Below are 27,670 nucleotides of genomic sequence, written 5' to 3' on the forward strand. Positions count from 1 at the left end.
GGGAAAGTGGAGAAATGTAATTGTACCGTTTAAAGTGTATTTATCGGTAAGAGCACCAGCATTATCATGCACATTATGATTTCTGATTCATGATCACTATAGTGATTTCAAATAGACTTGTTTGTGTGATTTGAATGCTGCATGGCATGCTCTTATCTATGAAAATTGACAAAATACATCATATAGTTAAAAACAACAGTAGTATCCATTTATAGCCTGAATTTTGTCCATATGTCTGTCTATTGTTCTAGATGAAAGTGTGTCACAAGCAGCAAAGACTCATTCAGCATTATCCATGTTGAATGTATTTCTATTTGAATGTGTTTCATTGAAAATATGTTTTTTATTGGCTTTTTTCCCTTTTCAATGCGTACAAGAGACATCTGGGGGTAGCAAAGAAATCTACCATTCCCCATCAAAAGTGTCACATCCAAATGACCTGGAGTGATATCTCCCCAGCAGATTCCCCCATGCTGGCCTGCTAAAGGGTCGGCTAAATGTCAATCTGACAACCTGACATAAGTCTGAAAGCAGGAACCATGCCGACCTCAGCATGAATGCGAAAAAGGATCTTTCGTCCACTTATTTTTTTTATTTATATTCTTATGATAAATGAAACTGACATATTTCCCACTAGTGCACAAAAGAACAATCACACACATCTGACCAGGAGGCAAAGAACACACATACACGCACAACAGACTGAAATATACCCTTCACGCTTACACAGCTATTACATCCTATTTCACGCTTATGAACTTCTTTACCCTATTCAAGGGGCTTTTGTATACCTTGTCATGTATGGTCATGTGTATGACCTATTTAAATACATACATTTGTATATCAATATATATATATTTGCGGCATTTGGCAGACACTCTTATCCAGAGTGACTTACAGTTTGATCACTTTACGCAGGTAGGTGAAGGTAGTGTTAGGAGTCTTGCCCAAGGACTCTTATTGGTATAGTGTAGGGTGTTTACCAGGCAGGGTTTGAAGCCCAGTCTACAACGTAGAAGGCAGAGGTATGATTTGACACATAACAAGATGATGTAAATCATATGCTATTGCCTTTGCAGTCACAAGATCTCAACTCAGTTGAACACTTTGAAAATTTTAGACCACAGTGATGGTCATCAAAATATCAACTGAAGGAATATCGTTTGGAAGAATGGTGTTTGTTTTTTCTTGATCAGTTCCAGAGACATACATTGAAGATGCAATGAAGCTCTTCTGACAACTCATTGTGGCATAGTTGTACAGTGAATAAATGCTAATATTAGAATAAATACATGAATACAAAAAGCAGATTTTATACGTGTCAAAATTTCCAAACCTCTCTTTGTGGCAACCCAGTATTACTTGTAGTTACCATTCAATATCTAATTTTACAAATTAGTGTAAATATAAATGATTTTAAACAATTTGCTTAGTTGTATTTTGCACCTACATGATTTTGTCCTTTCAGCTTTTTAAGCTTTTATCTTCTCAGAAAGGTTACTGATTTCTCTGCTTTGCCAGAACAGTCAGGACAGTTTTTTTTTTTTCCTGAAAATGCATGAAAACAACCTCAGAGGCACACACACTATACTGGAATGTGTTAAAAACAGACAGAGTCGCGAATGGAGAGTGGACAGGGCTGCGTGTCCTCCTGGAGAGATTATAAATTGATATTGTGGAGGACAGCGAACAGGGAAAATGGAGAAGGGCGGACAACGCAGCCTTCACCTGCTATTGACAACACACTTTAGATAGAAACATACACAGTCACGCTGGAAAGAGCTGAGTGGCTGAAGCAGACCTTTCCCATTATGAAAATTCAAATGTCATATCAATCAATGTGATCCCACAGATGGATTAACACCGAGCTGCGGCGTGACGCCATACACACCCCCCCACCCCCCCTGTACACAACCCCCCCACCCCGCAGCCCCCAAGAACATGAGATTCCTCTGTCACTTTCTGTGACACAACAGCACCTGTATGTCTAATGAAATACCCGGAAAAGCTCACAAATACAAACACTCCCCGACATACACACATCAATTTCCAGAACAGACAGCGTCCACGTGTGTCCTGCTTTCTCCTGTCCACACGAGTGTGCCTAGGTCACCCAGCCGGCATTATTTCAATCACTCTGCTGCCCCATCCCTCCATCCCTGTGCTCTCTCCCTCTCTCCATCCCTCCATCACCTCCCCATCCCTCCTCCATTAAATAAATTGTGTTGTAATAATCTCCTCTGATGTGTGCTCCTAATATTGGTGGATGGACACGACTGGCTTTTTTTTTATTACCCCACTTTCAGTCCATCCTTGCCACTCCATAATCCTGTGCTTTACCTTTGGTAAATTACAATAAAAAGGGTGAGAGAGAGAGAGAGAGAGAGACAAAAAGGCCAGAATGGTTTCTGTTAAATGATTTTTATACGGCATATTTATATTCACACATTTGTCATATGGGCTAATTGCTGTACAGTCATAGTATCTAATATGGAAAAATAACAACTTTTGACTATTATAAACAACTGTACAGTACAGTATAAAACGCTCAAGCAGCCAAGACATTATTTAAAACTATTGATTTCCGCAGTAAAAACACTACAGTACCTTTTAAAGGTACTGATTATTAATAAGAAATGTAGAGTTATAAGAGTTTTATAAAACAGGTTTGGTTCCTTACTCCAGTTACTGTATGGGATAGTTAAATTACATCAGCAACAGTCATGATTTAATTAAATTTATGATTACATAAACTAGGTAATAGATATTAACTATAAATACTGGAATTCATTGAAGCTAAAACACTGCCGAATATAAATGTAAAACAATCTACTCTTTATTTGTATTTATTTTTATGCTTATTGCCTAGACAAATGGCTTCTGCACAGTACTGCACATTTGTGTAAGGTCAAATAAGGGGCAACATTTTTACATAATTTGAAATCATCAGCTGCCTTTTACATTATGTGAATATTTAAAATAATGAACGGATCAATTGAAATGCTCCAAATTTAAATGGAATAAACATTAAATCCTTAAATTGCCAGGCTTATTGCATCCTATTTAAGGCTTATTTATATCCTTTAGTCCCCATTTAAGAGGTAAACGTAAATTTTCGAAAACACATTTCACTGCAAAAAAATGGTCTCTTGTCAATTGAAATGATCTAAAATCTATATATAAAGTCAATACATGTAATATTTCCTATTTTGAGGTGGTTGTGCACTTTATTTTTTATTTTTTGCTTGTTATAGGTTATTTTATTAAGTAAAATCATCTCACTATACTGGCAGATAATTTAGATGGTTTCAAGCACATTTCTTAAAGCAAGCACAAATATCTGTCAATATAGTGACATTTTTTCTTAATAAAATTCCTTAAACAAGTCAAAATGTCCAGAAATAAGCCAAATAATCTTAAATTCAGCTTACAGCAATCTAAAAAGGAGAAAGATTAGTTTTCTTGACTATATTTAAGATAATTTTACTTGACAAGATACCATTTTTTGCAGTGTAGGGTCTGTAGCCCAGGGCCCCAGCAAGCACGACTGTGCAAGCAATAAGACTAAAAAGCAACCAGAAAATATGCTTGCTTTGATGGAGTTTTGTGCATTTAGACTATTTATAGTGTTTTGGGGGGAGCTTACCTTATGACTTGTATACAGTCACAGATATTAGCACAGACATTACTAGCCAGCTACTGTGAGTTAACTTTTGGCCTGTGTTTACTTCACCTTACCTCTGAATGATGCCAAATAGAAAATAAATATGAAAGCAGGTACAAACAAGCGTGAAAAGCCATTCATGTACCTCAGTGTTAAATCCAGTGAGCCTCAGAATCGACTTGCAAATATTGCCAATGACCTCAGAATGCCTAAATATGGCCCTAGTAGACTCTGATCAGGCAGGTGAGGGTTTTACTCTTCTTTGTTTCCTCGTCTCACTTTCAAACGCATCAGCAATCGGCACAAGTGGGAGTCTGCCGGACCCAAACAAATCAATAGAGTAATGCACCCAACAATCAACTGTAATCAAAACCTGGTGAGAGGATCACACACTGTCATTTGATCTACAAGTCAAGTGTGCGTACGTGTGTACAGTACATCAAAGTACAAGAGCAGCCGCCAGCCTGTTTGAAGACCAGTGTGAAGGAGACCACGTAAAGCGACCCTGATGTTCTATATGGTATTGTAGGCTATGGGTGGGCAATGTAATGATATATTATTGTCATCATTATCATCTCATGATACGCTTTGCTGATATATGAGTATGTCTACAGTACAGAGCAACAATGTGTATAATAAAAAGATAAATTTTAGACAGTCTGTAAACAACAGGCAGTGTATCCTAACTCAATATACATAATGTATAATATATAGTAGCTCAATATAACATTAATTTGCTATATTGAATTTTCTTTTTTACCAACTGTATGATTTTTCTTCCTTTTCCTTCTTCAAACTGAACTGTCTTGCAAACTGAATTATTGCACCTTTAATTCTTTACAGCCATTTTAAATGTATCACAACTTTTGCCGGGGCATTTTGTTTGGTCAAAGCTTCTTCACAACTCTCAGAACACCAAATATCGTGATATATATATTGGGCATTGTGAAAAAACGGTCTTCATGTATTATGATGTTATATTTTGGTCATAATGCCCACCCTTTCCCTAGAAAACAGACCAGTATTTTCCTTTTCCACACATGGTGATTCTTGTTTCTCTGCTCTAACGCAACTGATTTAGCTCACGAAGGACTTAATGATTAGCTGTTGATTTAAATCATGGGTGTTAGAACAATGGCATCATGAACCGCCACGCTGTGCAGCGCGGAGCTGAAAATGACTGAAGATTTGTTTTAAGCAAATCGATCAAATCATACAATATGAACCTATGCAAACATACTTGGTTGGTTCCAGACAGAGATAACTGGAAGGTTTTATGTGAACTACAGTACTGTGTGAAAGTTTTAGGCATCTAAGCAAATGAACTCAGCAGTGGGTTTATCACAATATACATTAGAATAAAGTCATATTCATAATTAAATAAACATAAAAACAATAAAAAGTAACAAGAATTTCTTGGGTCCATATTTTGACAATGTGTCTTGGGAGCTATAGACTTTCGCACAGTACTGTATGTCAATGTTTCTTAACCCTGTTCCTAGACTCCCAGTATCCTGCACTTTTTAGCGTGTTTCCCTGCTCCTAACACACGTGATCCAACTAATCAGCTCATTACCAGCCCATTATTGAGTTAAAGTGGCAAGAGAAGCACTAAAATGTGCAAGACAGTGGGTGTCTAGGATTAGGGTTGAGAAACACTGAGCTATCATATTTACAAGAGCAGAATTCTGCAACAACAGCAGAAGTCTCTTTCGATTTGCTTTGAAGCCATAGTTGATGCTTTGTCCTTTTGTATAATATATTAGAAAACATTACTTTCATGTTAAAACGTTTTCCGTTCAATTATTTTTACATCGTTGTGAAACCATTTCCAGTCTTCCCTGAAATACTGAAACAACAGAAAAACACCTATTATACTTTTATAATATGTACACAGGTAGTTTGTTGGGTTGATGGCTCTGATGGTAACAGAGGTCTGTCGTACAACAGTGTATAAAAGTGCTCTGCCTTGTATGCAGGAATACTACATGTATGTTGCCCTTTTTTCCTTTGCTTTTCACTAGAACTGCGACTAATAACTATTTTCATAATTGATTAGCTAGTCCATTATGGCTTTAAATATTTAACTAATTATTATTATTCAACATCAAATAAAAGAATAATTATTCTTTATAATTCTTACATATAAAACCTACCCTACTTTCTAATTCATACTTTCCGAAAAAGGGCTTTTATTAAGAGACAGCAAGATATTTACTGTATTTCCAACAAAAACTACTTTTAAAAGATGCTGAAAACAGTAAAGAAACATCACAAACAAATTGTACATGGCAGTCAAAGATAGGCTAGTTTTCTACATCTGTCCTCTACATCTCTCCTCAATCTCTCCTCCAGTCATCAGCTATATCAGGTACAGAGACCTAAACAATTTATCACACACAAAAAAAAAACAGTAAAAGCCAAGTGCATGGTGTTGGCTCTCTCATATACGGTTGTAACAGACCTCATTCAAAAACGGAAAATAGGGTTTTAAAAAACTATCAGTGGATTCAAGTGTTTTTGCACGGACGGTAGGCTGAAACCGAACATTCAAGCTGGTCTGTGTGAGTTAGCATAAAAGAAAACCTGACAACCAGAATTTAGCTAGTTTAAAAATGCAGCTCACCCCTTCAGCCAGCACTGCTTATTCTATATGCAACGTATATTCTCGATCATACTCATGCCTCACAACTGCCCACTGAGCTCCGTGTTACGTTTTACACAGGAAAAGGCTGGAGCCTATCCCAGCAGTCATTGGGCGAAAGGCAGGATAAACCCTGGACATGTCGCCAGTCCATCGCAGGGCAACATTATAACATTATCAGCCCTAATTTTTTCCAACTTTCTCCCTAGTTTAGTCATGGCCAGTTCCCAATGCTAGCTATGTCTGCCCCTACCACATGATGCTGCAAAGCTGGGAGGGTAAAGGCTGGCATGTGCTTCTACCAAGACATGTGAAGCAACACCAGATTTTTTCAAACTGCTATTATAAAATAATTTGACAGCTCAACACGCTTACAGGAGAATGCTAACTGCCAATTACGCAAGCTAATAGATGTCTGCATTAGCTAGCATCAAAAAGTCAACTGTGCTTTCCTGGCCTTCCGGCCAGGGGATGATGTGGCATTGCCAGAAACTTGCAACGTCCCAGTGACAGAAAAAGGGACAATGACATTTACATTTATTTATCCAGAGCAACTTACAATTTGATCATTTTACACAGGTAGGCCAAGGTGGTGTTAGGAGTCTTGCCCAAGGACTCTTATTGGTATAGTGTAGGGTGTTTGCCCTGGTTGCCCTGATTGAACCCCAGTCTACAGTGTAGAAGGCAGAGGTATTAACCACTACACTATCCCAAACACATAGAATGACATTCTAATTAAGTTATTTTTTATTTTGGATGTATTGTATACAGTTAATTTTGTACCAAAGGTTTCAAATAAAATGATTAAATTCCAGTGGCAAAATGTTAAGTATAAAATGTCCAAAATATGCTGCAAATACAAACAATGAAAGTTAAGTCGAACTTACTATTTCTACTACAGCGTCGTTAACAAGCTGATCAGGTGCACCGGGTCAGGAAATCTGTGGTGCAACAGGTCGAGGGAAATGTTAAGGTAGCACTGGCATAAACACAGTAAAGAGAAAATGCTGCTTATTAAGGCCAGCTACGGGTTGCCATGAGAAAGCTAATAGGCGCTAATGTTGAACCTCTACAAAGAGAATAAAGTTTGCATGTCATGCTTGGCTTTTCTGATCTAGCATTTATAAAAGCTTTTATGTCAGTCTCCGCTGGTTTCTATCCACAGAGTGCCTCCGCATCTGTCACTGACACAGGTTTTGTATCTCAGCATGCCAGTTTACAGAATGCTGCTGCTCTAAGTCACTGTCGTTACGTTAATACAGTGAACTAACATTAGATATTTAAGCAGTTTAGTTCCATTACCAGTATGGCTCTGCTTGTTAGTTCTAGAGGACACTGATAGGCTAGTTATCGTAAGCAACTGCAAACTCAAGAGGTGGTACACCTTTGTTCATTCATGAACAACTATGTTTATGTTCGTCAGGGCCCAAAATAACTGTTATATATTTTTAGACAGGCTGATACAGGACCCATAAACATGTGTAACATTAATAATTTAAAATAATATGGCAAACATTTCTCATAAAGATGCTCACATATGCCAGTACAATGCTGCCCTCATAGCAGCACTCAGCACAAGTTCCATCACACTAGGGGCAGTTCATGCTGAGTTCAGAAGACCTGACACTCCAAATCATTTGACCAATAGAAAGTGGAGGTAAGCCTCTTCTAAGACCCGCCGCTGTTAAAAAGTGCCAAAACTCAAAAGAAAAAGAATGATTTCAAAAGCAAAAGAGCAATTCAAGAAGCAAAACATATCAGCAAAACAGCAAATAAAAAAAATCTGGCAAAACAAGCAACAAATTTATGCCTAAATGAGCGTCAATTAGTAGAAATCTTTTTGAAAAAATAAGTTTAATTTAACTGTAACTATTTGTATTCACAGCATATTTAGACGTTTTGATACTCAATATTTTGCTTGTGGATTTTAATTGTATTTAAATCTTTAAGCACAAAATTAACTCCATAGCATTGGTGCTGAGATCACATACCAATCAGCAGCCTGATAATCCACACAACAGTACTGCATTTTCAAAATCTATCTGGCTCAAAAATGCTGTTTCAGAACAGTGCACATTCAAAAAATGATTTCTCTTCTCTTTCTTTTTCCAGTCCTTGTTTCTCTATATAACCGGCAATTATCACGGCTTTAGAGATTCCCCGCAACACAGATGACATTTCACCATTCACTAACCTTGCCAAGGACAAATGAAAGAACCAACGTAAAAGAACATATCATCCCCAAAACATTTTTTTTTTCCAATGGAAAAATCAAGGTTCTCTCTCTCTGACTGTGTGTGGATGTCTAATGGCAGAAAAACGTAAAACCCTAATGTGCATTCTGTATTCTAAATCTGTTCTACTTCGCTTTAATGTATTCCACTGGAGCCAGGGAAAAAAGGAGGTAGAAAAATAAACCTGGGGAGAGATGACTCCTTTCTTTTTTGCTCTCGCTCTTTCTGTTTCTTTTCTCTTTTTTTAATGCAGAGGTAAGTCCCTTTTGGGAGACAGGGCTGGTTATGCGAGATGAATAAAAGCCTGGTAGAAAAAAAATAAAAAGAGTGCAGTTTGTGAGAGAGAGAGAGAGAGAGAGAGAGAGAGGAGGGAAGTAATGGTGATAGTGGGAAAGAAGAAGTAGAGAGTTACCCCCGGCTGTAAGAGCAGAAGTGATGGGCAGACTCAGAAGACTAGGCTTAGCCTTTTTCTGATTGGACTCTCAGACCTGCTTTTCTGTAGAGAGAAAAGGCTTAATGGTGCCTTTACTAAAAAGCTCTAATGGAAACAGTCTCCTTTTGAAGCCTTTGCAAGGAATTAAAGACAGTACCATGCTGAAATGTCTGGAGGGTTCCCAATCACACCATTATTCTTAAGGCTCTTGAAGGTTTAGTGCCTAAAGTGTGTACTTGGTGCTCCCTGGCCTATCATTAACCTGACCCTCCGGTCCTCTCTCAGTGGTGAGTCTTGATGGGCCCTGACACAACAAGCCAGATACTGGCTGTTGGACTGATTTTTACCATCTGGAGCTGACCGCTGTCCATGTTTTGTTTTTTTATTTTGCTATGACTCGCAATGTTTTAGTCAGTTGTTAGGCAAATGTTACAGACCCCTTGAAAAATGCTGAAATGGAAATTCCACCGATTTTTGAAAATTCCTGCATAATTCTGTCTTTGAGATGTAAACAAATTCATTCACAGCACTTTTACGTGAAATAGTGCACTGTAGAGAAACTTATCAGCTTAGATTTCATTACAGTGGTGGTGATAGGAACCAGAAGGTCATAACGTCTAACCAAAGCACATTTTATTTACTATCCAAAATGACCAATGAATCTACATGTCTTCTGATTTTTATATATGATGTTGACAATGGCACAACAGTACTATAAATAAATAAATAAATAAATGCTTTTCTTAAGGATCATTTTGCTTTGCAACATCCTACATGTACCTCATATTTTAAATCAATGTTTCACCCCAAAACCTTCATGTTTCAAAACATCTAAAAATGGTGATTAAACAACATCGCAGGCACATTTTAATCATTTCATAAAATAACCTTCTGCGAGGAAACTTTCTGAGGCACTAAGCTCTTATAGATGTCTACTTCCTATCACCACCACTGTGAATACTTTTGACTCTAGAACATAGCACTTTACATTAACTCATTAAATGGCCAGGGTCCACCAGCAGGCCCAAAGTTTTATTACACACTTCTGTAACGTAAGAATAGCTCAGCCAGTTCGGACTAACACCCCAATAGTTGCTGAATAATAAGTCTTAGTATGCAATGCAATGGTTCAATGCAATGCAAAGCTTGAGTACACAATGAATGACAAAAACAGTAGCGCCACATTTAAGCAAGTTTCTCTAGAGCAGAGCACCTATAAATAAAATTAAAAAATTAGGCCCAGGCAAAATGAACCAAATGTGGTTCTACCTGTTATATATGATTATTTTTAAATACGGTTCTATATAAAAACAAACAAAAAAATGTACCAAGTTTGAGGTACTATATAGAACTGTTTTGCTAAGAGTGTGATATGAAGAGTTTCATTTCAAGCAGGTGCAGAACATTGCGAGCATCTCAGCAGTCAGCTGTAGTCTATGTGGCAGTTATCGTTTTCTTTATAGTTTTTGTAATAAATTACACCTCAATATGTGTATGTAATATGATGATACTGTGGACATTGTCAGTACTTACAGAATGCTGACCAACTGCATGTTTTATTACAAAGAGAACCTATTTAGTCCTGTTTAGGACTATTTAATGCAGTGCAGTATGTGAAATGTTGAATGCAGATCATTGTACTCAGTATTTTTCAATGTGCCATTACTGGGTTCTTTTCTGCTCCAACTTCTCAAACCTCAGAAAAAAACTACATAACGTGATGCATATTGCATGTAGTGAAAATGCCATATGACGTCATTTTTTTTCCCCATAATGCTCGCTCCTACTTCATGGCGTGTTTAAATGCAACTTTTCCCAGAAGAAATGAGGCAGTGGTAAGGTGATGGAAGAGGTTCATCAGTCAGCCTGAGCTGGCGTTAGTTCTTTAATATCAGATTGTTGTGTCAGGGCCCTAAAGGAGGGCCAGTCACACTGAGGATCTGCTCGCTGAGTTGTTTCCCAGAGGAATTTGCTAGTTTGTAAATAAGCAGAAAAGGAAGAAACCACTTGGCTGTAGTTCTGGAAAGAAGTCTATAGATTGGATTATGATGCCATTTACAATCCCTCTTTTCCATGAGAAGATGCTCCCCTCCCCACTTCAGATTATACAATGCTTGTCATGAGACAATATTGCTGCATCCCTCCAGTCATCTCCATGTGCAGCTCCCACTGGTCTGATGTGGAGAGAGAAACCGAGATGAACTCTTTCAAAACACTGCCAGCTTCTCTCCCCTGTTATTCACCTTTCTAATAAAACTTTTCATTAATGTATATTTCATTCCCATTCCACAAAAACAGTGTCAACAACATGCAATATCTTTTGGGATTTCATTCATAGAGACATGGCTATAGCTACACGATCACTTCATAAAATCTTCAGCATTTTTGTATCACCAAAATATAAAACCATCAACAAACGCCTCTTTTCGTCAAAATGATCACGGCTGCTTGCTCCCTCTGTCACATTCATAACCGATTCAAGAGTAAGGGAGCCATTTCACTTCAGAGTTCATGAAAGTAGATGAAAAAGCATGGTTGGGAATTAACTTACAAATAGGGTTAGCATTTAAACTTACGTATTAGTCTGAAAGGAATGTTCCAGCATGTTTACCCTAATCTCTAACTTCCATCTGCTTTGTACATGGAGAAAAATTTCAACACTTTTTCCACAAATGTTTCCTGAACTTACAACACTGAAAGCCCACTTATAATAGAAGTCAATGGGCAGAAAGTCTGCGTTCAAACATGACTATATATCATGAATTTGAAAACTACTGTTATAGCATAAAGTTACAGGTCGTAGGATGACCAAACTGTTCTTGTGAAGATTCAGACAACTATAGAACACTGGAGAAACACAGTTGAAAAGTAGTTCCAGTTTGTTTTACTTTCCTGAATAATGCTGTTTCCGAGTATATATGACAATAAAGTCTCAAACTCTCAAAGAAGCAAATTTACACGCTAAAGTTAAGCTACAGAGATTTTTCAGAATTTCTATGTTACTAAGTTGCTAAGTTGTAAACAAAGATGTTCAGAGTGGTTCCAGATATTCATTGTGAAATGTTTTATTCTAGGGAAACTAACCAAGTCAGAATTTTTTCAGTGTTGGTGATAGGAACCAGACGTCTGAAGCAGCATTTTACATAAAGTTATTACATGAAATGGTGACGGATATCTCAAGTATGCTAGATGTCTGAGACGTTCTTTAATGATGATTTACAGTAGTTTTGAGATAAAGTTTTGGCCTAAAATGTTCTTTTTAAACCCATCCACAGTGGAGAGGTACACATGTGGCATTTTAAGGCAAAAAAGTCCCTTATTTGACCAAATTTATTACTATTTTACCATTATCAATATAAGCAAGCTCACATGGGCAATTCACTGGGCAATTTGTATAGTACATAAAATGCCTATGTGCTGTAGCCATCACAGCACATGGTTCCTATCACCACCACTATAAAGAATATCCAAGTTGCTAGGTTTCTCCACCATCTTCACCACAATGAACCATTTCACATCAAACTACTCTGATTTTTTTTGTACTCTGATTATTCAGTAATAATAATAATAATAATAATAATAATAAATTCCCTGTTAACTTACAAATATGTTATACTAAAGAATTCTACGGAGCATGCAACTCTTTCTGTAAACTACCCCTTTCACAGTTCACCGACTGCCCAATAGCTTCTATTCTAAGTATATTTTGAGTCGACTGTTTTTTCCTCTCTTGTACGTGCAGGGAAATTCATCAAAATGTTTTTATGGTAACTGAAGACATGCTACACATGTGGCAGACAGATATTATGTTGAAAAGCTATTGGAGTGTTCCATTAAGACCAATTATCCCACAACTACTACAGATTATCCAGTCACTACAATAAAACTACAAGTAAGGTATGCAGTTCCGAGAGCAGGAACGGAAGTCTGGCCGTGCTGATAGGTCTGCAGAGTTTAAGTGTTAATAGCCTCACCAAAAGTCACTCCACAAAGCTGAGGTGGAGAACCTGCTTGCACTATTTTGACATTTCAATTACTCTTATTACCACCTTGTACGAAGTGGCAGTGTGCTGTGCCATCAGCCAGGAGAGCTGGAGTGCAGTTCAGCTCATTAGAGCAGTATTGTGGCTGAGCAGAAGCTATGCTGAGCGCACAGTCTGCAGCGCCATGACCTGTGTAAAGGGTAAAGGCATCAAGCAAATGACTAAATTACAGTGATACAGATAATTCGCCACATGCGGACAGGGCGAGAGGGAAGATTTTAATTGCAGCTCTCTTAATCACTGAGTCAATGAGCAGAAGAGACGAGCAAAAGCAGAGCCACTTTTTATGCACATGCATACTAATTACGCAATCGTCGCACCAAAACATGAAACTTTGAGACGAAAGTATGTTTTAATTGTCCGCTCAAATGATGTAGTTGCAAAATCACGTGGCAAAGTGTGACAGGGGATGGACCAAGGGGTGCAACACAGAGAAGCCAAAGCAGTTGCCCCTGACACAGATAATGTACAACAGGAAGACACAAAGATAAGCTGTAAGAAGCATGACAAAATAAAGCGACTACAGCCTTGTTCTTTAGTCCTCACTCTGTGGCTACTTCCTTGAGGATGCTACACTGTCATTTCCTTCCGTTTTGCATCTCGCCGTGTTTGACCTTGGTGTAAGAGGTGGTAATTACGGAGGTACGTGTAGGAGGAGACTAAGCCACAATTAATCCATGCGGCTAATACTGTCATCAACATGTTGGATAGAGAGCATATGAGCATGAGGTTGTCAAAATATATCAAATATATCCCAGATTTTACATAAAGATGCAATTTACTGGTAATCTAGTAAGGCCTGTTATGCTTCACATTCAAACCAAGGCCAATAAGTCACGCTCCATCAATTCAACAAGCACATATAAAAAAAACATAATTAGACTGAAAATGAAAATCTGAGACACCTAGAATGATTAAATAATTTGACACAAAATATTTTGAATCAGTTTTGCATTAAGAGCCATAATTTGCTCATAATGTTCATGTCTCATTCTACACAATATCAATACGATTGAAGGAATCACGTTATGTCCAAATACTGTCAAAAGGATATTTCTAGGGCAATGATTTTTACAGCAGCACTGGAACCGGCCCAAATTCCCCCACCACTCAAGCTATCAAACATGTAGCCCCAAGCGTATGTACATATGAGCTAGCACTGCTGGATGCCTAAAGCCAAGCATCTGGGCGCTATACGCCAAATGTATGGAGTCAATGTCATCCTCAAGGACACAACTTCATTAAGAAGGGGTGAGAGCGAGTGGATTCCATGCAAAATTCAGTGCCTCCATTGTCTATGGAAGCTTTTGCCAGAAAGATAGATGCATTCTAAATAACACATTCAGACAAAAGGAGTAAATACACATTTAAAAAAAAAAAGTTTACACAGCTCAGTAATAAATTGTTGGACATGTTATATGTATTCTATCTTCAGCAGGAGGCCTGGGCAGCTCCAGAGTGCCTACATGTCCAGCATAATTTCATGATTTATGCGTCAGTGTCAGATGACATTCATCACATGGCTGTTTCCACATCCACTGACATCAGATTTGAACATATTTGCCGTTCAGCGGAGACGCGTTTATATGTGTGATGTGCATCATATGTGTGCTTGCCCTCTCCTTAGGAAAGCACCATTTTGAGCCAAAGAAAAATGTGAATGATTCTCGAGCAGAGGCCTCGTTTGTCACTGCGGCTTTCAGTGATAGAATAAAATTAATAAGTAAACAATAATGGTATTATTATCAATAATAATAATAATAATAATAATAATAATAATAATGATAACATGTAAAGTTTATACTTGTTCAGAAAGACCAGACTAGAAACAATTCAAGTCCACTGATTACTTTTTTTAATGGTTTAGTCTGATAACTATCATGTTCTCTTACTCTCTGAAGAGTATTTACATTTCTATGGTACATGGAAAGTATAAATATTCTTCTTCTAAATAAATAACATCATATCATCTAGAATATGAATATACAGGTATGGGGCAACTTTGGATATATAGTGTGTACTTAAAATAAAATAATAACCTATGTAAACATAGCTGCCTAACTGATACATGGCTGGGGTCTTCAATATGTATTCCTATGTTAAATGACTGTAGTTAAGTGCAGTGTAGTTACTCCATGTCATTACCTGAAGTCACTGTAGGGGTGAATGATCCAGAAGCCAGCAGACTTCACCCTCTCCTGCTCGCGCTCCACCGCCTTCTCGCTGCCGAACATCCTCAGGGAGAACTTGTTGACCCCCGGCTGAAGCATGGCCCCGAACTGCCTGTGCATGAAGCCCGCTTGGTAAAACCTCTCATCGTCCGCTAAGATGTGCTCGATGCCGTCCAGCTTGACAAAGGCGGGCTGCTGTTGCTGCTCAGCTCCAGCAGCCCCAGCAGCGCCGGCTCCAGCCCCGGCCCCGGAGCCCCCCGCGCCTGCGCCCCCGGGAGCCCCACCGCTCGGCCCGGGGGGGCTGCTCTCCTCGCTTGGGCTGCTGGCGTCTCCGTCCGTGATTAGCCGCTTCTCCTCGGCCGGCTGCTCCGGCTCGTGGACGTGGCGGCCGGCCAGAGACGACAGGCTGCCGCGGAACCTCCGGCAGTCCCCGTTGGAGCTCGCCTTGGCCGCACGCCCCACGTCCGTCTCGGCCACGGCGCCGTCCGCGCTCCGGGGCTCCGCGGCGCCGGGCGAGGGCAGCGCCTTCATCCGCAAGCTCTTCCTGCGCGCGTCCTTGTCTCCGTCTTCGCTGTCGCCCATGATCGAAGCTCTGTGGCCGATGTGCTGGGGCAAACTGTAGAGCCTTTTGCGCATGGACGAGTGCAACCTGTCCATTAGGGCATTCAAACGCGGTCAGTTTCAATGACACACCGACACCACCACTGTGTGCTTGTTAACTGCTGTGGTCAGTGGCCACACAATTGCCCCAATAGCTAGCGCTCTCCAGCCTCACACTGACACGCATGACACCGTGGCACAGCGGTGCGTTAGATGCACCACTACCATCAGCACCACCTCTTGCATCTGCCTACCTGTCAGCTCTACACAGCCCCTGACCTGTCGCGCAGCTCCGCCGCTGGGCTCCGCTTCACCACACCGCTCCTGCTGCTGCTGTCGCAAGGCACCGTGTTGCTCAGCTCCATCAAGACCATGCAAAGTCACAGACGAAAAAACTGCTCGGAGAGCCACCTCACCAGCACGGCAGGACTGAAGAGGAGACGCGCCGAGGTCACGGAGAGTGAGGCATGCCCTGGCCACGTCCACCTCCGCCCCCCTACAAAGAAAAAAAAAGACCCTAAAAAATCCGGATCGGATGTCAATACCAAACAACGCGGCGCAATCAGCCGTCCGCTGTCCTGAGGCTTCTCCTGGCGTCATGAATATTCATGAGGATGCTGATTTATCGCGTTGCCATAGGAGCGAGGGCGCCAAAAAGGCTCCGCCCACCTGTTTCCAATCACCGGAGAGATTTTCTCCCATTCTTAACAACGGTGGCGTTTCAGCATCACCAAACATTTTACGCACGCATTTTTCAGAGGACGGATTAAGCTGCCACGTTAAACCTCTCTGTCACTGACCTGTCGAAGGTAAATTGGCTGTCAACCTAGACAGAGGTTCAAAATAAAGCTGCCTGTTTTCATGGATGAGAAAGGGAGAAACATTGTAATGTCTACCATTGCATTTCAAATATCTCTAAACATACATTCTGTTAATAAGTATTGAGAAAAGCAACACAAAGCGATCATATTTTCATCGTCTGACATTTAGTGAGGTCTAATGTAGGTCAACAGTTCAGCAATTCCTTTGGTGTAACTTTACTTCTGTGGGGGGGGTTGTTTTTATTTTTATTTATTTATTTGGGTATGAGACTAGGCGTATTTAAATATGCCTAGTCGAATTAAAGTTTTAGAATGTGTTTAAAATAATAATAATTTTATTATCTTGACTTTTGGGCGTGCCAGAGATGTTTCTCCCTCTCTAGCAGCTGGTCGAGAATCGATGGGTTTACACTTTTCAGAATTTCTGTTTCTGTTGAGGATTAAGTCCAAATCAGAGAGGAGGATTTGTGGGAACATGTCCGGGAAAAGAGCGAAAGCAAAATGTGTCTGGAGGTTAAAACGTTATGGCCGCTTTCTGCCCAAAGCCAAGGAGACGGGAGAGAAGTGCTCTTGGAAGGTAAAGCTAACAACCCGGCTAACGTTAACAGTAGCATGAACGTAAAGTATTGTCAGTAAAATTTATTGGGTAAACATGCCGTTGATTCGTTTCAACAGTTGTTTAACAGAATATAAATAAAACCAAAGTGGAACAGCCACTTAATTTCCACGCCATTTTCCCCGAGCAACACTAGCTAACGCTAGCTAACTTAGCTTGTTGCAAACACGTTAGCAGTTTGGTTAGCTGTTAGCTAGCTAAAGGTGAGAGTGGGACAAACACCGTCTCCGTAGTTTAATGTGCCGCTTTTAAACTGCGTTGATAAATTAAGACATTATGAACGAGCTTTTTTACCACAGGTTTTGGGTTTATGAACACGAGTAATCTTATACTCTTGTTGCACTCGGCAAAATATGCAGGTTTTTCGTTCAGACTCGCTGGGCTTCTGGTGAAATCTGCTCGGTTTATCCTGAAATCCTGACACTGACTTCAGATTAACGGTCTAGGTAGCTGACTGTCTATCTTATGTGTCTTTCTGTCTGTCTCATTTTAGGAGAAATTAATATAGTTCATAGAATAATATAATATAGATAAGTCTTTTTAATGCAGTCCAGCTTTTCTCATGTTGTAAACTTATTTAGTAAATTTAATAAAACTTAATACATTAACAGAATGTAGCTGTTAGAGGTTAAATTAACTTCAAGGCTGTGTCCAAAATTGCATACTACCATACTCAATGCTATGTTAAAAGTAGTACATGGCTATTAGAATTCCATTCATTAGTATAGTATGTTTAGTATGCATTGGGATTGGTTAAAGCATTAGTTGGCTGTTAGGGTTTTAGAATTAATTAATGCCTTCGCTCATGGATTCCCAATCCCAGTCCTACTGATCCCATGCTCTGCACGTTTCTTTTCCTTTTTCCACACACCTGACCCAGCCCACCTTGAGCCTGTTGATTAGTTTATGAGCTGAATCAGGTGTGCCAGATAAGACAAACACAGTATGCATAGTGTAGGGGTCATTAGGACTGGGAAGCTCTTTTAGGGCTGCCCATTAGGAAGCCTTGCCTTGTGCTGCATTCATGACAGTTCATCACAGCTCGGATCTTCTTGATTCCCACCTCTGAGTGTTTGTACAACTTCAGCTGTTTTAGGCTGTAAAAATATGGACACTCATGGCAAACTAAGATTTTATAAAAAGTTTTTTACACTGGAGTTAAAGAGATGTTTGGTTAGGGCTTCATTTATTTAAAAAGTGGGTGCAGGCTATGCAGTTTTACCATTTATTTAGCAGTGAAAATTGCATGAAAGTTTTTGTGCAGAACGACTTAAGTGTACAGTTATCAAAGTATCCATCTGCATTAATCGATATCACACTAATAATTATGAAATTCCAACTTTCCAACTGAAACAAGTTGGGTTCAGATGGATTTTCCCATACTGCTGCCTTTTACCTAACACTAATCCAGCCGGTTAAGGAGTACTGAAGAAGTGGAGTATGGCAGATTGTAACTACTCCCTGCAGGAAGATAGATCTCCAGGACCAGGGTTTATGAGCACTACTATATCAGCTCTGATACAGTAGTGGTCAACACTTTAATCAGGGGTTCCTATTCTCAGTCCCTGTGACCCCAGTGCTTGGCACATTTTTTGTGTTTTCCCTGCTCTGCTCACCTGACCCAGCCAACAAGGGGCTTGTTCATTAGTTAATGAGTTGAATGAGGTGTGGTAGATGAGACAAAGCACAAAATATGCATAATGTGTGGTCAACACAACTGGAATTGGGAAATCTTGCTTAAGAGTACATGTGCCAGTTTTCCTTTTCTTAAAGGTGTTCGAGTCCAATGAAACCACAGGCAGGTTGGAGCTGATGGTACTGGAATCTGGTCATCTGCTTGTCTCTCAGGCGCAAGAACTGCTGGTAAGCTCTGCAAGGGATGCAGTGTAGGCTATACATGCTAGGTGTTTTATTTTGGATGGTGTTTTATGAGTTTAGAATAGCCTGTTTTAAAACATGAGAATTTACATTTTGCTATGACACCGTTCTACCCAGTCCACTATGACAGGCTTTTTGTTTATCTGTAGTGCACATGACCGGACACAAAGAACTTATCATAACTGCCTGGCAGTATTCAGAGAAAGAATAGTGTTGCTCTTCATTCAGAAACTCAATTGCCAAATCCCCCTCTCCTTCTTGCTCCTCTGTCTGCATTCCTTAAAGATTTCCAGGCCAAGTGCTTCTGAGAGCCTCTGATATCTTCCAACAGTAAGCCAAATTCACAGACTCTGAAGCACAATAGCCTCTGCCTCTTCCTGACTGGGTAGAAAGGAGCTGCCAGATTGTAGAGCACTTTGGTTTTGAGACACTGCTTAACAAGGCAACGTGACTTTTCAGGTCAAAGCACAGGGAGCTCTGAAAACCAAGGGTCGGGGTTATTGATATATTGGCATCTCTAATCTTTATACATGGCAAGGGTTGCTTTCAGTACTATGGGTAGCATTCAGACTCAGAAGCTTAGCAGATCCTTTTCTGAATGTTTACCTCTAGCCGGGCATGAAAAGATGACATGCAGTATTTTGGATAGAGAGGTTATCAAGTGTGTCATCCAGATTACATGTGAGTCCGAAATGCTGAATAGGAAAAGCTATCAGTGTAGAGGCGATTAGTGTTTGAGTCTTTCACTTACAAAACAAACCAGAGAGCACTGAGAATGAAGAGTGTGTTTGAGAAGTAATGAAATGACATTATATATTATTTTATTTTAATTTTACATTTTTTATTAGAATACAAATAGGAAAAGTATTTGCAGGAGAAAAAGATAAATACCCTTTATATGTAGATTTAAAAGAAAAATAATCATTGAATGTTTTCGGTAATGGCTCTGAGGGCAGCATGTAAAACTTTAGCTGAGCCTTTTTCCACAGCACTGTTCCGATAGTTGTGCTGTCTGGCAGCAGGCCATTCATGTTTTTGGAAAGCTGATTCTTGGCAGCATTCATGTGGTGAAGGGGAGATTACAGCTTGTCCCCTGAGCCTCCAGGTCTGGCAAGTGACTTAGGCACTGACTTTCCTATGGAAATAGATCCCCCTGTTGGAATACTTGTGTAATTTCACCTTAGGCTCACTAAGAATCCTCAGGTTTGTGAAATATTTTACCAGGTATATGGATGCCATGTATCTGGTAAACCTGGCGTGGTTTTTGAAGATACAGTTAGTTGAATAGTCATTTTAGAGTCTCATCTTTCTGATATGCACTATATTGTTGTAATACAATTGATATAGTGACCCTAAAAGTATTTGGACATTTGTGTCATACTTAAATGTGGTAAAGGAGAATTTTCAGCAATTTTCAAAATTGTCTACCCAATTCCGTGATTTAGATATAAATAAAGTCATTCAGGGTGGTTTAGTGTGAAATGGTTCATTGTAAAGAAGATTGTACAAAAGAATGGTTCATCATAGACATAGACATCTTTACAGTGGTGGTAATAGGAACCACAGGTCATGACATATACAACACAAATATAGACATTGTATGTGGGTTTTTCTGCGTTTGTTCAGGAAGGATTCTCTCTTCTCAACGCTCAGAGTTTTCTGAAGATCCAAAAAAAAGCAGACAGCCTGCTTTTGCACATGACACTGAAGGTGAGAGATGAGGCAAATGTGCTCCATTGAGCTTGTTCATTACTGACGAGTGAAATGTTCTATTCAGCTGTAATGCAGAAGGAATTTGTACTACAACTATGCAGGCAGCAAGTAGAGGCTGTATAATGTGCTGTTTATGTGCCTTATGCTTTCCTAAAATCAGGCACTGTTTTGCTGTCCTCTATAGCCATGAAGAATCACCATATGCAAATTTATTGGAATAGCTGTTTTCGAGTGACCAAGTTTCAGCTGAAAGTCATGCATGGCTTAACAAGTTTGTGGTTTGTTAATTAAGCCAATTATCTCCCCTCCTTAGATGCCTGTATAACTGGAAATTAGTACCTCATGAATTCTGATGCACTGAATGTAAACATGATAGATCATACACAGACACTTAGGGTATGGAATCCACTCACTGAGCCTAGAGCTTCAGCTAGTAAGCCTATTAATTGAACATGCTAGTTGAGCAAGACTGTATAGCCTGAAGGCTTGCATTTTGCAGGCATTGTTAATAATTATATATTTTGTATGCCTGTTTGTACATTTGTTTCTCCACATGTTCATGTAGGGAGAGAGCCGTATGATAAGACTACAGTTTGCTGGTAAAGACAGGTCTGAAGCAGTAGATCTTTGCAACAAAGCAGTGGAGAGACTACAGGAATATCTGCTGGTTGGCACTCAGGCACCCCCTGCCCCTCCTCCTGCAACTCACACCTCTGAAACTGACCAGCAGAAGCAGGTATAATATACCAAGCCTAAACTCAGTGCTGTAATGTTTAGATTTGTAGACGAGGACAGTGGCAGAAGATGAGTTATTTTACAGTTGTATAGTTCTGAAACGGATTAACAGGTTGTAGGGAAAGCAAAAATGAAAGAATTGAACTTTGTTCTTGATATAAGAAGAATGTTATCAATATACAACCTCATTTCCAAAAAAGTTGGGATGCTGTGCAAAATGTAAAAATAAAAAATGCCAATCAAACCCTGTATTTCATTGAAAATAATACAAAGACAACATATCAAATGTTGAAACTGAGATTTTTATTTTTATCTTTTAAATATATGCCAATTGAATTTGATGCCAGCAATGCATTTCAGAACAGTTGGGATGAGGACAACAAAAGGCTGGTAAAGTTGTGTAATGCTAAAAAAAAAAACAACTGGTGGTTAATTAGCAACAGGTCAGTAACATCATTGGTTATAAAAGAGCATCCCAGAGAGGTAGAGTCTTTCAGAGGTAAAGATGAGGAGGGGTTCACTGCCTTGGGAAAGACTGTGCAGCTCTCGAACAACTCAAGAATTACATTTCTCAACATAAAAAATCATAGAACTTTTGTTTTTCTGTCATCTATGGTACACTATATAATTAAAAGATTCAAAGAATCCAGATAAATCTCTGTATGTAATGGACAAAGCCAAAAAACAGTATTTGCTGGCTGTGATCTTTGAGCCTTCAGGCAGTACGACATTAAAAAGAAAATAGTGGAAATCACTGCATGGGCTCAAACACTTCTGAAAACCACTGTCTGTGAAAACAATTCATCGCTGCATCCACAAATTTAAAGTTAAAGCTATAAAATGCAAAGAAGAAACCAAATATAAACAGGATCCAGCAACGTCACCACCTTCTCTGGGCCTGAGCTCATATAAAATGGACTGAGGGTAAGTGGAAAAGTGTCCTGTGGTCCAACAAATCAAAAAATGAAATTATTTTTGGAAATCAGGGACGCTTGCTATCAGTGCACAGTTCAAAAGTCAGATAGTATGGGGGTGTATTAGTGTGCATGGCATGGGTGACATGCACATCTGTGAAGGCACCATTAATGCTGAATAATATATAAATGTTTTGGCAACATGTGCTGCCATCCAGACAATTACTTTTTCAGAGAAGGCCATGATTATTTCAGGAAGACCATGCAAAATCACATTCTGCATGTATTACAACAGCATTGCTCTGTATTAAGAGTCTGGGTGTTAAACTAACCTGCCTGTAGTCCAGACCTGTCACCACTCAAAATATTTGGCACATTATGAAATGAAAAATATGACAAAGGAGACCCCAAACTGATGAGCAGCTGACATTCTGTATAAAATAAAAATGGGAAACTATAAAACTATAGCAATTGGTCTCCTCAGTTCCCAAATGCTTACAGAGTCTTGTTAAAAGAAGTGGTGATGAAACACAGTGGTAAACATGCCCTGCGTCCCAACTTTTTTGGAACATGCTGTTGGCATTAAAAAATTTAAAATGGGGATGTATTTTTCAAAAAACTAATTTTCTCAGTTTCAACATTTTGATATGTTGTCATTGTAGTGTTATCCTTTAAAAAATATGGTTTACATTATTAGCACATCATTGCATACTGTTTCTATTCACATTCAGCACAGCACCCCAACTTTTTTTGGAAATCGGGTTGTATAAAAATATACAATATATATTAAATTTGTTCTTGAGAAAGGTCCTAAGAAAAAGTCTGTCAGATACATGATTTGTGCTTAAGCTGTAGAATTGTTTGCACTTTTGTGTTCTTGGGTGTGTATAGATTCTGTACTTACCCAAGAGGAAATTCTAGATAAGAAAACATTGGTGAAGGTCAGAATCTTCATGAAAACTGCATAAGTGGGATTTAAGAAGAAATTTCTTATTAAGAGTGGTAGGTGAATGAGGCTCAATGCCCTCAGCAGAGCAGTTACATGAGAAAATATTGTGACTTATTATGAAGTATTTTGCAGCCAGGTAGATCAAGATTAAGGCTGTATTCTAAATGGTTTACTGTAGACTGTATACCACATACTATCTCATCAGCAAGCTTTTAGAATCCAGTAGGCCACAATTACCATAATGTAACGTGTCCCGTACTAGAGGGCAGAAGTGTGACTAGACTTGACTGACCTCAGGAGCTGAGCCAATGTGATGGATTGTATGTGACTGAAGGTATTAAAGGTTAAACCAGCTGCATCCTTTGATTTCTCGTAAATGAAGGACACATTTCTTGGCCATATTTAATGGATCCCACAAAACAGGGCAGTGGTCAGTGGTGTAACGACAAAGGAATGCAACTTTCCTCAGCTGCTTCCTTAGGTTTGAGACACAGCTAATCTGTACATGGGCGGTATATAATAAGTCCCTCTTCCTCATTATGACTTCTGTGGACAGTCAATATGTGAGCAGTATGTAGTAAGCCCCTCTTCCTGCTTACTTTTGGGCACAGTCAATACTTGAGCAGTATGGAATAGGCTATTTCGAACACAACACAAGTAACTATTTAGCCATTCAGCCTCCATTCTGCAATAGGATTCTTTTAGGCCAGGGCTGGAGTCCAGCACAGTTTAATGTCTGTTTTAACACACATACTAAACTTGGAAACTAACTGAGTAGTTGATGCAGGTGTTTAAGCACAGAAATCACCAAAATATGCTTCAATAAGGCGCTAAATACCAGAGGAGACATCTAGATTAGTATTTTATTTAATTATTCATGAATTAGATCTTCACAACACACACAAACACACTCGTGCACACAGCATTTGCAGAAAAATGTAATTAAAAAAAAATAGTTTAGTGCAGTTTGTGTTTACTTCTGTTTACCTCAAAAATCAACCAATGTGTTTGTCCAGGGTTGCCAAACCTTTGCATGTAGCTGTCCTCTCTTAACTCACATTACTACATAATTTACATATTTGCCTATTAATTATGGATGCATGAGGATAGAATCAGCTCAGTGAGCATCAGACAGATGCTTAGATTGAACTGATATTTCAAACTGGCATTTAAGGATGTATTTATTGTACTCTGGAAGACCACATTTAAGCAAGCCTTGGCTAATGTGCTAAAATATTTGCATTTTGTTTTGAATTTGGTTGCAATTTGGACTCTGAATCCAGCGATCTGAGTTCAAATCTCGGTGGGACCTGATAGACTTTCTTGGGGGCAGTAATGGGCTGGAGGTTAGGGATCCAGCCTCATGACCGGAAGGTCGCCGGTTCGATCCCCAGAGCCGACAGCACATGACTGAGGTGACCTTGAGCAAGACACCTAACCCCCAACTGCTCCCCGGGCGCTGCGGATTGGGCTGCCCACCGCTCCGGGCAAGTGTGCTCACTGCCCCCTAGTGTGTGTGTGCTCACTAGTGTATGTATGTGGTGTTTCACTTCATGGATGGGTTAAATGCGGAGTTGAAATTTCCCCATTGTGGGACTAATAAGATTAATAATCTTAACTTAATTCATAAGTAAATTTTCACATTTAAGCATTTTGTTGATCAAAGGCTATGCATGTGTCAAATTCTAGTCTTTCCCGTGTAAGAAGGCCACAACATAGCGCACTAAACTACTTATATTCAGCTCATCAGATGATCAAGCCTCTTATAAGCTAAACCAGTTGTGCTAGAGCAATGAAAATAGCAGTGTTTTGCCTTTCCAAAAAAAGTAGATGCAATGAGTAAACATGATATGTGTGACTTTGCTTCCACTAGGTGGTGCTCTTGGGACAATGTACCAAATAGACTGACTTCCAGAACATCCCCATTTTATTGCAATACCTATTTGACTATGCGGCTTGACAGTATTTGGAAATTTTGTGCAAAAAGTAAATATGATCTGAACCTCACAACCAGAATGGATATTTGAAACGCATGAAGAGACAGAGAGACAAAGCGGAGGATGAAAAGGGTTGAAAAAGATGAGACTGTTAAATTAATAATGAGCTTATTGATTGACTGGGTAACCCCTCAGTGTGAGACCTGAGACTGTAATGAATGGATCTATTTTTGTCATCTCTTAAGACTCCAGTAGAAGCGCCACAGGCCACCCCTGACGTTGCCAAGGAATCTGTGTCCATCAAGCATCTTTCTCAGGTACTGCTGGAGACTGATTCAGAGTCCACAGTGATTGATGCTAAATAATGAATGGTGTTTCTGTGTAGCTTGTATAGAATGTAATAACTATTTTGTTTAGTTGAAGGTATCTTTGTGATGTCCACGAACATGACAGTATGAGAGCAGAATGTCACTTTGAGTTAAATTTGGAGATTTCCCTAGAGCTCACTGCCACAAACTTGCCTCTATTTTTACATGCAGTAACAAGAGCATTTCTTTTGTCTTAGTATTTCCTGGGTGAACATGGGCTGTCCCTGCCCATGGCATATCGTCATTTTGCTCTGCCCCCTGGTGAACTGGAGGACCTATTGCGCCTCTGTCTGCTTGACTGTGGTTTCCCTGCCTTTGTAGAAGAGGTGGAGAACAAGCTAAAAGCACTGATTCAGGATTGAGGTGTAGTAAGAGTGATCATTTCCATGGTTTCCAGTTTTGTGCAAAAGCCCGAGACCACCCTTCATGTATCAAATTTCCAGTACTCAAGAATTGTCGCTGTTGGGACAAAATCTCTGTTTGTGCTTTTTCTTTGAGTTAGCAATGTGTTTATTTATTTAAATATCAATATTTTTTTTACAGTTTTTTTCTGTTTAATAAATTGTAAATGCCAGCTGCTCTTTACACTGTGTTCAATTTTCATAATGAGTGGAGCAGTAGAAATGTTCCAAAATTACCCAAAAAAGGAAAGAAGCAATAACTCTCGCTTAAAATTAAGGTTTTCTACTTCTTCTGTAAAGTTAACATATTAGATATTTTGTCCAGATCATGGCAACATATTTAACAGGAAATTACACAGAAGCCTCCATGGCTAAATATAATATTTTCAGTATTTAGTATGCCTACCTTATGTTAAAGTTTCCATTCTTGTTGAAAGACTTGCTTTCAGTTTTTCAGTAAAATTTGCAGGGAAATTTATCTTGGAAACACCTGCAAAGTTCAGCCTTAGTTGTTTACATTTCCTTTGTTTTAAGATCTAGGTAGTCTCAATTACAGATTTGCTCTCATTAGTCCATAATAAACCCCCCTGCACATCTCATATGTCTCTTTTTGGTGGTCTGTTGCAACGTTTCTATTACAATTATTTTGTCTGTTCCCTTTTCTCAGTTACAGCTTCTTGACAGCTACACATGCTTTCAGACCTACAGAATTGAGTCTTCTCACAGCGAAACACCTGCTGATTTTTTTTTTTTCCTTTCCAGATCTGAAGCAAGAGTGGAGCTTTTTGTCTTGTATCTCCAAATTGACTGCTTTAAGTCCTGTTTATCTGATGATGAGAATTTTGGTTGGCTAGCAGGACTTGCTCACTAGTCCCAGTTTGTTGATAAAAAACATTTGTGTGTCTGAATCTAAACCTAGTCTTTGCATCACAGCACATGACTTGACTGTCTGAGATTTGATGCTTGATTAATATACTGTTTGGGTTTTGTGTCTAAATGATTAACAGAACAAGAACAGGAAGGAGCAGGAGGGGTTGCGTGTTTGTGAAGGAGGAAATGCCCTTTTGACACTCATGGGCAAGTGGTCAGAAAGAGAGGTAGTGAATAAATGTGCAATAGGTTAGAGAGACCTGAATAACAGAATGTAGGGATAAGTGAAAACTGGTGTATAAATACTACTCAAGCTGTGTTAATAAACCAGAGTTGGACTCCTTGAACCTCAAGTGGAGTCAGTTATCCTGATTAAGCTGTAAAGAGTAAAATTGCCATAACAGTTGTAATCAGTTTTTGAAGTCCAGTTTTGGAAACTGTTGTTCTGTTTTCATATATTTTCTTTTGACTTTTTCCTCCTAATGCAAGTAGATGATCTTAGCAAGTAGATCGCCTCAGAAATATTTTCTGAGAAACAAATAACTTGTATCATTGTCAATAAAAAAAAATACATGGAGGATGGTCTGAGTTTTGCACAGTATTGTTTTTCTGTTTCTGCTGTAGTGAAAAGTGTTTACATGTGTTGGTACTGATTTTTCATAATGTGACATCTGAAATA

At 39.2% G+C, this 27,670-nt stretch overlaps 2 protein-coding genes across 4 annotated transcripts in view; one reads left to right on the forward strand and one right to left on the reverse strand.

Moving 5' to 3' along the window:
• The window catches only part of hcn4 (hyperpolarization activated cyclic nucleotide-gated potassium channel 4), a 128,607-nt gene extending 112,259 nt beyond the window's left edge, over positions 1-16,348 (reverse strand). Inside the window, exon 1 of the mRNA XM_017720663.2 lies at positions 15,164-16,348. Coding sequence (XP_017576152.1) covers positions 15,164-15,846 — 683 coding nt within the window. The 5' untranslated portion in view covers positions 15,847-16,348. The remainder of the gene's footprint in view (positions 1-15,163) is intronic.
• Positions 16,349-16,467: 119 nt separating this feature from the next.
• rec114 (REC114 meiotic recombination protein) lies at positions 16,468-27,576 on the forward strand. Of its 3 annotated transcripts, XM_017705266.2 has the most exons (8): positions 16,509-16,598; positions 16,974-17,187; positions 19,000-19,089; positions 20,731-20,814; positions 21,383-21,553; positions 25,598-25,669; positions 25,918-26,083; positions 26,884-27,576. In XM_017705266.2, the coding sequence occupies exons 2-7, from the start codon at positions 17,011-17,013 to the stop codon at positions 26,080-26,082; spliced, it is 759 nt and encodes a 252-aa protein (XP_017560755.1). In that variant the 5' UTR covers positions 16,509-16,598; positions 16,974-17,010; the 3' UTR covers position 26,083; positions 26,884-27,576. The 3 variants fall into 3 exon arrangements, with proteins under 3 accessions (XP_017560925.1, XP_017560755.1, XP_017560844.1); XM_017705436.2 differs by lacking the exon at positions 26,884-27,576 and having other exon boundaries at positions 16,468-16,598; positions 17,030-17,187; positions 25,918-26,720; XM_017705355.2 differs by lacking the exon at positions 26,884-27,576 and having other exon boundaries at positions 16,516-16,598; positions 17,049-17,187; positions 25,918-26,720.
• The last annotated feature ends 94 nt before the right edge of the window (positions 27,577-27,670 follow it).

Source organism: Pygocentrus nattereri, chromosome 7, assembly GCF_015220715.1.
Source record: "Pygocentrus nattereri isolate fPygNat1 chromosome 7, fPygNat1.pri, whole genome shotgun sequence".
Lineage (NCBI taxonomy): Eukaryota > Metazoa > Chordata > Actinopteri > Characiformes > Serrasalmidae > Pygocentrus > Pygocentrus nattereri.